The sequence below is a fragment of the Populus trichocarpa genome, chromosome 11 (assembly GCF_000002775.5).
Source record: "Populus trichocarpa isolate Nisqually-1 chromosome 11, P.trichocarpa_v4.1, whole genome shotgun sequence".
NCBI classification, from domain to species: domain Eukaryota; kingdom Viridiplantae; phylum Streptophyta; class Magnoliopsida; order Malpighiales; family Salicaceae; genus Populus; species Populus trichocarpa.
Genome location: NC_037295.2, coordinates 17166138 through 17177364, shown reverse-complemented (window position 1 = coordinate 17177364; position 11227 = coordinate 17166138). Strand labels below are relative to the sequence as shown.

Genomic DNA, 11227 nt, shown 5'->3' with positions numbered 1-11227 from the left:
ATTTTTTTTGTTAAGCCTCTCATTAGTATGATCTGCTGGTTTGATCTCATAAATTCGTATAGAATGGTGACTAAATCTATGTGATTGATTGGTGGAGCTTACACCTGGGCTAGCTGCTGCACTGGATTCCTGAAACGTGATTGGTTTAGTCTAAATGAGCCTAAGCCATATGAAATAATTTCTCACAAATGGAAACATGATGTATTCTTCCACCATGAAGTCACCCTCGTTGGTCTTTTTTTAAAGAGTAGACTTCCTGTCAGCTGTTCATCTCATCTAAAATTATTTTCCTTCATTACAACCTAGAACCGGCCATTTTCAACAGAAGAGAGAGCCAAATAGAAATTATGGATAGTTTAGAGAACTAAATGGAAATGCTTAGCATACATGATAACAATAAGGAAGAGAAATGGATAAGGCATTACAGCAGTTGTCATAAAATACTACTGGTAGGAGAAGGTGATTTTTCTTTTGCTGCTTGCTTGGGCAAAGCCTTTGGTTCTTCTGTAAACATAAAATACCATGATGCTGAAGTATTCAAGAGCTGCAACAAACTTAAGGGAGTTAGAGGAACTTGGATGTACCATAATGCATGGAGTTGATGCACATACTATGATCAAGCATCCTCTTCTGAATCAGAAGTTGTTCGACAGGATAGTCTATAATTCTCCTGCTACAGCTCTCAAAAGGAGGGAATCAAATACTCGTCAAATTGAGTAAGTTCAGCTAAGACGATCGACTAATGCTACATTTCGCCATAGGTCATTTGATGTTTTTTGTTCTCAAGGTATAAATGGCAGGATTTAAACGTGAGACCTCTCTTTTGTCTGCAATTTTATATAATGTTTTGTTTTGAACTGCTAGGTCAAAAGCAAGATTGGAAAATGTTTTTATAATTAACTGTGTAATAACATATATTTCTCTTCTTAGGAAACATCAAAGGTTGGTGGAGGGCTTCCTGGAGAGTGCTTATGACATTTTGGAAGTGATTGGAGAAATTCATGTGACCCATAAAACCACAGAACCTTACAGGAAGTGGGATATCGAGAGATTAGCAGAGGATGCTGGCTGTGCTTGGTTGAGAAAGTTACGTTCAAGAAAGCTGACTATCCAGGAATAGGATTCAACAATAAAAGAGGATCCGGGCCTAGAGCTGATCAGGCCTTTTCTGCTGGAAACTGCTGTACCTTCAAATTTACCAGGATTTCTTGAGATGGAACCAAAACAGGCACTGAAACCCAAATTCCTGCCTCTGTTCCCTGCTTCCATGGCAGAGAAGTACCGACATTCCTGTTGTTAATTACCAATCGCATGATATTCTCCTATATATGTAAGAACATGGAATTAATCAAATATTTTGTTTCTATTTTAGCATGCTGGAGGTAGGGTACTCCACGACAGGGTGATCCTTTGATGTCAGACTTGGTAACCATAATTCAATTTGCTTTGAAATCATTGCAAGTCCGAAGAGCAGGCTTTATAACAAGTAAGCAAGTGAAATCAGAACCAGATCTATATAACTATTGGAATCAAAGCTGAACAATTTCGGACAGTCTGAAAGTTTTTCAGGATTCCCATGTCAAGCTTCATAAAAATGATTTGTCTGATTACTTGCCAATTAATATCAACCTTCTGTGATTGCTGAGAGCACTAGACCCATCAACAACGATACTGCAACATCATGAACACCCTCTGCGGCTGCTCTTGCTTAATGTTGATTGAGGAGCAAGGTTTTCCTGAGTTATACTGTGGAAGACACAGAATATGGATGCATAATTGGACATTATATTTCATCCTCAAGGAATAATCTTTCTATTCCCTTCCCATTTCCTTGCATATCCAAACAAAGAGGTTCAAGTCCTACCATTTCCTTCAAGCACTTGCCTTTAATAACCTTCCCTTCTTTTCCCTGCTATCCAAACACAGTTGGGCAGTGCTTTGTTGACAAACAGCGGTTCAAAATATCCCACAGCTCAGGATACGTTGTTAATAAGAGGGTCAGGGACTAGAGCTGGTAAGACTTTTCCTGCTGGAAATTGCCTTACCTTTATGCAACATTCTCTTGTTGCTCCATAGACAATCCCCACCACCAAGACAGGTAGTCAAAACCCAAAATTCCAGTCCCCTGCTTTGCAAAGAAGCCACCGACACGCCTGGTGACAATGATGGTAACAAATTATTGTCACAGCATACATGCATCGATGATCTGCAACAACGTTGTAACAACTTGCCAGCATCAGATGCTCTTTTGTCGGCTTCTTATTATTTTAAACCTTAAACTTACCCAAACCTTAAACTTTCTATTTTCTAGCAAGCTTGATAATAGACTCAACCATGGGGTGACCATCCATGATGTTATTGTCAGATTCTGTAATCTTGGTAGTACTTGACTTGAGAATCACGAAGAGTTAAAGCTACAATTAGAAAATAAAGCTCTTTGAATTGCTGACAATGGTAAACAAAATAAACATCTTTATATTGGAACTTACTGACAAAATTTTGATTCTATATAGGAAGAGGATATAAACCTACAGACTGCGTGAAGGACCCGAGTTGCCATTGCCAGGCAATTCCAAGCTGTGCAAAATCAACCAAAAGGTTGCTTCATCATTGCTACTGATTTTACAAGAGAACAAAGGCACAAAGTCTCATATTTACAATGGAAAGAAACATCCTCGGTGGTATCTACAAGGACAAGAATGCCATCTCTGAAAATGAATTTTGGGTCAAGTCCAAACTGGGAGCCTGGCGAATGACTTGCTTTCACAGTTACAGATTCGAACACAGAGTGACAACCACATTCTGTTGGGACAATTGAACTATCTTCAGAACTTTTACATTGACAGCTATGCAATTCTGAGAAGCCATCATATCTTTCAGGATTTCTATCAGAGCTTTCCTTGAATGAATTGCTGATTTCTTCAGTAATATCAATTTTTCTAATCACTGAAAGAAGATCCACTGACAATGATGCAACAGCATCGTGAACATCCTCTACTGTCAAATTGCTCTTGTTTAATGCCAATTTACAAGCAAGGAATTTCTGAATCATGTCGTGTACAGCATTAAGACATACAGAGCAGCAGCGATACAAACACACAAAGCCAGAATTAGGAGGACAGCTAGTTTCAACCGGAGAGACGTCAATGTCTTCAGCATGCTCACTATGGTTAGGTTCAGTATCATCAAATGTTACCATTCCCTCTGCAGCCAACCCATTACTCTGATTGCAGGAGCTCCCAGGGTCAGAGAGCTTCAAGGCACCCAATTCACCTGAATTGCAGAGACCATTCTCAGAAAAGGGGGCAGGTTCTGTGAGTGTATATCCATTAGAATGTTTCAAGGTTTCTGAATTTCCATCAGTAACTGCAAGATTTTTAGTAATTTCAGGTTCACTTTGTCTGTGAGAGGTCCCATTCTGCTCATTTGTAATATTACCAACCAACTGATTATCAGCAGGAGAATTTTGATGGTTATCAGTTTTGGCACCTTCACAGAGGATGGTATGTTGTTCTGATCCATCTTCTGAAAGAATAGCTCTGTCCTCAGGGTTAAGATCACAAAAACCATTTTCTACTTTATTTGATTCACCTCCTTCCTGATTTTTATCAGAAAACCCCTTGGGACTTTCTTCCAGCCTTTCAGTTTCATGGAAGTTTCTATCAGGAGTGTCTCCCTTGTGCTGTCTTTCAACAGAATTATCTGCACAGGTATCATTACCTGGGAATTCCATGGTTTTCAGTTTAGCATTTGCCACTTTCACTTGAGTGTCGGGCTCTAAACTGAAATGAGAAAAAAGGTTGTGAGTGATCAATCTACAAGTGAAATGGATGAATTAACAAACAAATGATAACAGTCCACCGTACCTCTGCAGTGCATATGCCCAGCTGTTTACCACATCTTCCAGGTAAGCCACTTGTGATAGAAGACGAACATATTGATATCTATCTTTCCCAGCCTGAATTTTTTCATTAACTTGTCCAACTAGAAGCTCAAGAACTTTCCTTACCTCAAAGGAGACCTCTCTAAGTGAATTGTACTCACCCTTGTATGCTGATAAACCAACAGCAAGTAACCCTCTGACTAAACCTGATCTCTCTTTGCTTTTAATATTGCCAGAGCTACAAGCAGCAGCCACCTTATCTAATGAGTTACAGGGACGAATAATGCAAGAATTGAAAGGCCATCCCTTCCAAGGACCACTAACATCTGCACAAGGACCTTCTTTAAGTTTAGATGTAACCCAACAGAGTTCAGCAAAATGAGGATACCGCAGAACTTGATAGCCAAATGTAGAGATTGCCAACAACATGCTTGATTTTCCTTTCAAACTTCTATTATTGGGTGGTGGTGGAACATTTAAAGGACCATGAGGACATTGTGTGCCAGCCTCATTTTTAACAACTGAACAAAGATTTTGATTGTCATATTCTGCATTTGAACAAGCAAGAATGGAATCACAAGTTTTATGATGTTTGGGTATATTTGTAGGGATGTGAGCTTTAAGATGAATCAACTGAACAAATGGTTGAATTATGTCTCTCAATAATGCTTCTGCTGAAAGACTGATCACTGTATCATGGTTGAAATTCCCATCAATATGCACAGGAAATCGGGGTACTGTGTGCTCCAATGGAGTTGAATGCCTGCTATTCGAGCTATTGTTTTCAAAGAAATGCCTTACTCTTTGGGGAAGTTCTGAGGATGGAAGCTCTGAGGTAGCCTGCAGCACACAAACATGCAAGGAAATGGACTGAATGGCCACATAACAGCACTCTCTAATCAATAGCTAAACTAATCAATCTCTAACAGAAAAAAAACACTAATTTTGATAATAGATGAAGTAATTTGGTATAGTTTTAGAGATTCTTGCACAGGAAAAACTGATGCACATGCAAACATTTTATGTAGTACAGGTTAAAAGACACTGCAGATGTGAAAGGTTGCCAACTAGTAATAAATAGAATTCACTCAACATACAAGAACATTGTTTTCATGGGTAGACAAACAATTCCCAACTTGAAAACCTTTAGTCAAAGTTATTGATTCTATGCCAAGAAAGCATTTTCATATCTCATCTTCATTATACAGTATACACGTTATGCTAGAATTTGATTACTAATTCAGTTACGCTTGCAGAATCCTAATTAAATTTATATTTGTTGAAACAGGAAGAATAACATGTACTATAATATCCTTCAAGATTCCCTAGAGTTAATTTCATATGAAAATTTCAATTAAGTATTGTGAGGTATTGCTAGATAAGTAGAAGGTGTATCTTGTCGCATACTTTTAACATGAGATATGTAAAAAAAAAAATTATCCAAAAAAATCAAACTCATACCAGAATCATCAAGGAAGTCGACACGGATATCGATTCCACCTGCTCAACAAATGAGCTCCAGGCAGGTGATATACTTTGGGCAGCATTTTGGGGTTCTGTCATTTCAGCCGGTATACATTGATGGATGGGTGACTCATTTTCCTCTTCCACAACTTGACTGTTTGTCAAAGAGGATTCTTTCTCCTCATAAACTTGATGATTAATTGAAGATGCATCACCGTCGTCATTAACTTTATGACATGTCTCCACAGCCCACAAATCAATTCTTGGCAGGAATATCATGCATGATTGGAAACTGGCACACTTCACTGCCAGGGCAAATAGATAGGAGTGAGAATTCATGCAAGTGCATTTTTGAGTTTGTGCCTTAAGCTACAAAGGTCAGGAAGAGTTGACAAAGACAGCCAACTCTGTGTATCCTTAATCACAGGGAGAATATTATTTTATACTGAAGGTACTAAACTACAAACTAAATTGTACGTCCTACTAAAGACCAGTGTAGTTTTTTCAAGTTTCCAATGAGTTCCCATGTGTCTCCCCACTCCTCCTTAATTACCAAAGAAAGGAAGTCAAGGGCAAATTATGAAAACCAATCAATCTCATTATGTGAGCAATTATACCACAGTATGAATTTAATTTGCGAGTCCTACTCCTAAATAGCTAGGTGGCCTATGACAGCACAAAAATATGTATATGCTTTTCATTCCAGTAAGACCAACTGGGAGACTATTGAAACCTTTAAGGAATTGTGTGGTGCTATCCAGGTGCTAGATTAGATACCCAGTGTTTTATGTCCAAAGCCAGAAGTTTTATAGTCAGTTCTCAGCTTGACTAGCAGTTAAAAGTTCTGTTAAAGTTTAAAAGGAAAAAATAAAAATAAACAGATACGTCAAATTGATAACGGGCCAAATTAGAGAGTTCAGTAGCTACTAAAATCCTCCAGTAGCATCTAATTCCAATATTAATTGTTGTGGCCAGGCCAGGAATCCCAAGTACAAGGACGTGGTATAATATATGACATTTAAATACATTACTGGATTCCACATCATATAGCCAGCAAAGCAGATCAAAGAGTTGAAAAAACCCTTCACCTTGTGTACATTTGAAAACTAACCTACATTTAAGGTCCACAATAACAGGCCAAAACATGTAGCATTAATAAATAGATGAAGATCTTGGCCATTTTCTAGAAGGTGATAGTGTTTTTTTGGAGCAACACAAAAAAGGAAATACTGAAATACTCTTAAAATGATAAATATGCAAGAGAAAACAAAAGATGATGTTTGTTGGAACAGTCAATTAAAGTACTCAAGCTAACTCTTCAGCAATGAAAAAAAAATGCACTCCAATCCCAGGAATGGAGTAGAAAACAAAATACAAGGTTACTATGCAAGCATTGTGATCATGAATCTCATGTAGCTGAAATCATGAATCTTGCCAACAAAATATGGAAGAAGAAAGAGAAAGAGAGTGTGCGAGAGAGGCTTACTTAATATTCTTGTTATTCCTTGCACCATATCACCATGCCCCTCTTGTGAAACAGTAGCCAGATCAACCTTCTGAATTTCAACGTTTCCGACAAAACAATGAAGAAAGCAAGAAGAAAGATGCTTCTGGCCAGATCTGGGACTCCCGGCTATCAATACTCGAAATCCAGATTTCTTGCTCGATGCAAAAGAAACCTCTCGAAATAAACTAGTGTGCATGCCCCTATTATGAACTGCAGAAGGTTCAACCTGAACACTTTCAGCATCAGTTTCTTCTGCAAAAGCATCAGTATCAGCACCAATAACCTCTCTAGTTAATATGCCAGCACATGAAAGTTTCCTCCATATTTCCTTGGCAACATCTGCTTCTCTAAGGAAACTGTCAATGTGAGACCACCAACGATCAGTAGGCAGATTATTCTTCTCTAAAGAAGAAACAATCAGAGATTCAAACATTTTTGCAGCTTTCAAAAGAGTAGGAGGCAGCCAGAGGTGTTCATGCAGATACAATGAAACAAACAAGGTAGATAGTGGCTGCAAAAGACATGGAATGAGGTGAGTGGGAAGAGGGGAGGAGACCAAATCATAAGCAGCTATCCCTGCTTCTCTACGAGAGCAAGGGGGTGGGGAACAAGCTAAAGCCTCCAACCAGTCCCTCTCTTCCACTACAAAAGCTGGAAGAGGAATGCGTTTAGCACCAGGAGATCTATTGCCTGCAGCAGCTAGCATTTCGTGCAAAGGGAAATTCCTCTTCAAAGCAATAATAGCAGCTTGAGTACAAAGAGCCTGCAGATCAGCACCAGCAAAACCTACAGTTCCTCTTGCAATCCACTTCAGCAAAGACCCAGTAACAGGTTTAGGCCAACTTCGTGTGTGGAGGGAGAGAATAGCAGCCCTGTCCCCAACTGATGGCAATGGAAAGTAAATCTCCCTATCAAATCTCCCAGGCCTACGTAATGCTGGATCAACAGCCTCAGGACGGTTGGTTGCACCAATCACTATTACTGAACCCCGGGATTTTAAACCATCCATAAGAGCAAGCAGTGTGGATACAACTGAGCTGTGAGTCTGGTCTTGCTGCCTTGAACGACAAGGTGCTAATCCATCTATCTCATCGAAGAATATAATTGAAGGTTGACATCTTTCAGCGACCTGAAACAGGAGCCTCAGTTGGCGCTCAGCATCCCCAACATACTTTCCTAGGCAGTCTGCACCTTTGCGAGCAAAATATGCTATTCGTTTATCACCACGAGCACATGAACCAATTAATGCCCGTACTACAAGAGTTTTACCTGTTCCAGGGTACCCATGCAAAAGAACACCCCTAGGAGGTGTAATCCCTAAATTACTGAAGAACTCAGGATATAATAGAGGCAAAATTACCACTTCCTTCATGCATTGGATGACATTCTGAAGCCCTGCAACAGACTCCCAGCCCTCAAATAGTTTTCCACCATCAGTGCCTCCAATGTACACAGGTGCAATTCTCAACAAATCCCGATGGAGCCTCTTGCTTTCACGTTTTAAAAACTCTTCATCCTCGCCACAGTTCTCCAACCATTTTTCTTCCGCTTCAACATCCTTTCGCCAAGCATCATTCGAAACCTTTCTCAATTGTAACTTCATTTTCTTAGCTTTCAATTTCTTTATCCGTATTGCATGTTGATTACCATAAGGTTGGAAGAGATGCCGATGATATGTGCATGCTATAAGAAATTTTCGATGGTCAAAAATGCAGCCAGTGGCTCGTGCACAAGGCTGGAAAAATAAAATAATATAAGCAAGAAAAAAATAAAATCAGAATAAAAACCAAAACAGAAGAATGTTTTGCACAGCAAATAAAATAACCAACCAAGTGGTAAGTTTTCGGACACCGATCAACACGACATCCAATAGTTGCCCCTGGCCTTCCACAGCGGCTACATTTTAATGCTTTGCCTCTGCAAAGTGCAGCCCTAACATTTTTCAAGCAACCCAAGCCAGCAAAATAAACCTGCAAACACAGATCACAAGGTATGGAGATTTACTGCAACATAATAGTCAGATGGATGCACAAATTAATGTTTAAAAACTCCCAGTTCTTGCAAAAATCTACTAGCTCATAAAACAAGATAGAAGAACCCATTCAATACACATACATAAAATTAATGTCCATTACAAATTAAAAAGTAAAGGTTGTAGCTTACTTCCAAAATATTTATTCCATTGGTTTACTTCCTATAAAATGCAAGACTAACTGTGGTCTATTGCTGAGCCCTAACACTTTGAACAGACAACATCAGTTTAAATCATGCAAAGGGAACCATCATTGTGATCAAGGAGCACTCAAGACCATTAAAGTTGCTGTCAATACAATAATAGTATCTCATCTGAGTAACCTGTCAACAGCCCCTCTCTCTGTTTTCTTTTTCTTTTTCTTTTTTTTTTTCTTCTTTTTTTGATCGTGTATTGACAACCTGGGACAACTGATCACACTACAACGCACTTATAGCAATCCTCAAAGACATAACATATCTTGAGTGAAAGGGTATTTATTAAAACCTAAATGAAGGGAATAATAAACAACAGAAAGTGATATTCAAAGAACCAATGTCTCTAGCAACTGACATTTACAATCATGGAAAATTCACCAAGTAAAGCAAAAATAAAATAAAACTGGTTATAGGACTGCACCTCTGGACTCCATACAGCACAGTTTTGATGAACCCAGATTCCAGCAATACCATAACGATCATTTATAGGACCCAAGAGACGACCAAGCCACCCTGGTTCATCACCAAACCCGTCCCATACATCATATTTTACATCCTCTGAAGCTGATGAACCACTATATGCCTCATTTTCACTCTCACCGCCATCTTGCACCAACCTTTTAGGTGGTTTACCATCATTTCCACACCCACACAAACCACAACATCTACCCTGTTTAATCTTTGATCTGCCAAGACTACTGGTTGAATCACGCTTCATTTTGTCCACCTTCACATCTTTCTCACCCTCTAGCTCATCCAATCCACCTTTGTTCTCCACCTGCTTTGTCAAATCTACATACTCTTCAACAACATCCTTTTCATTTTTATCACAGCACCCTCTGTCCTCCACCCCTTTTGTCAAATCTACATTTTCCACATCATCCTTTTTAATCTCATCAGCACCACATTGTCCATCCTCCAATTCGTTCACCAAAGCCCCATTAACCTCATCAACATCCCTCTCATTTTCCGCATCCATCATCACCAACTCCTCCATTTTCTCATCATCCTCTACATTTTCCACGTTCTCATTTCCATCACCCTTCCTCTCCAATTCCAAACCATCCAATCTCTCTTTCTCCTCCTCTCCCTTTACCTTCACACCATCGTCATCCCCTATTTCCTCCTCATTTCCACCATCAATTTCACCACCCAAATCCAGCACACTCTCATCACTATCCTCACTCCTCACCACCTCCATCTCATCATCTTCCTCACCCTCCTCATCCTCATCGTTCTCACTCACATTTCCACTACCGTGCCCATTCCCACCCTCTTTCTCCTCACTCTCCAGCCCACTCAATGCCTTAACTCTCCCTACCCTCTTCGAACCCATAACAAACTTGCCACCATCAAAACCCCCCTCTCCCTCACCCAATTCACTCTCCCCCGCCTCCATGTCATCAAAAAGCTTCCTCCTCCTACTCTCCCCACTGCTCCCTCCCTTCCCAGCATTCCTCCCTCTTGTCCTCAACCTCGACCTCCAACTCCCCGGCGTATCATCCAAATCCTCTTCTCCTTCACTATCCTCCTCCTCCTCCTCCATAACCCTCTTCGAACTACTATTGCCACTCCTTAAACTACTATTGCCAATCTTATAACTGCTATTACCACTCCTATAACTTTTACTAACACCCAAATTCACTTTCTTCTTCATCTTCTTCCGTTTCTTAGCCGGTGGCGGTGACACATCGAGCAGTTCAGGTGCCCGCCTGACCCGTGAACTCCGTCGGAGCTCCAAGTCAGCAGCCTGACCCGACCCGGATTTTTCCTCATTGAGGGACTCGCTATGGTTCTGATTATACACGGTTTCACATATCGCATCGAGTCTCTTGTGCTTCTTTCGAAGCCTAGCGCCCGTAGGCGAAGAACTCGAACCCAAACCCGAACCCGATTTCAATTGCATAATATATAAAACAAATTATATATAAATATGACTGAATAGGCGTATGTATATATGTATATATGGACTTTTAAGAGAAAAAAGGGTTCATCGTGTTGTTTTGGAAATGGGTTTTGATTTTGGAGGGATTTGAGGGAGAGAGTTTTGAATATGAGAAGCGACTCACTGAGTTGGACCGATCCGAGTTTGGGGTTCCGGAGAAATTTGGGGCTCTGTTTGATTTTTGTGTTTATAAGGCAGA

General features: G+C 40.0%; 2 protein-coding genes across 2 annotated transcripts; one reads left to right on the top strand and one right to left on the bottom strand.

Moving 5' to 3' along the window:
* Nucleotides 1-522: 522 nt before the first annotated feature.
* LOC7470968 (uncharacterized protein At4g26485) lies at nt 523-1120 on the top strand. The gene is made up of 2 exons (XM_002317574.4): nt 523-716; nt 931-1120. The coding sequence occupies exons 1-2, from the start codon at nt 523-525 to the stop codon at nt 1118-1120; spliced, it is 384 nt and encodes a 127-aa protein (XP_002317610.4).
* Nucleotides 1121-2420: 1300 nt separating this feature from the next.
* Nucleotides 2421-11227, bottom strand: LOC7470967 (uncharacterized). The gene is made up of 6 exons (XM_024581677.2): nt 9505-11227; nt 8684-8824; nt 6834-8589; nt 5345-5652; nt 3867-4723; nt 2421-3782 (listed from the first exon to the last, which is right to left on the bottom strand). The coding sequence occupies exons 1-6, from the start codon at nt 10987-10989 to the stop codon at nt 2588-2590; spliced, it is 5742 nt and encodes a 1913-aa protein (XP_024437445.2). The 5' UTR covers nt 10990-11227; the 3' UTR covers nt 2421-2587.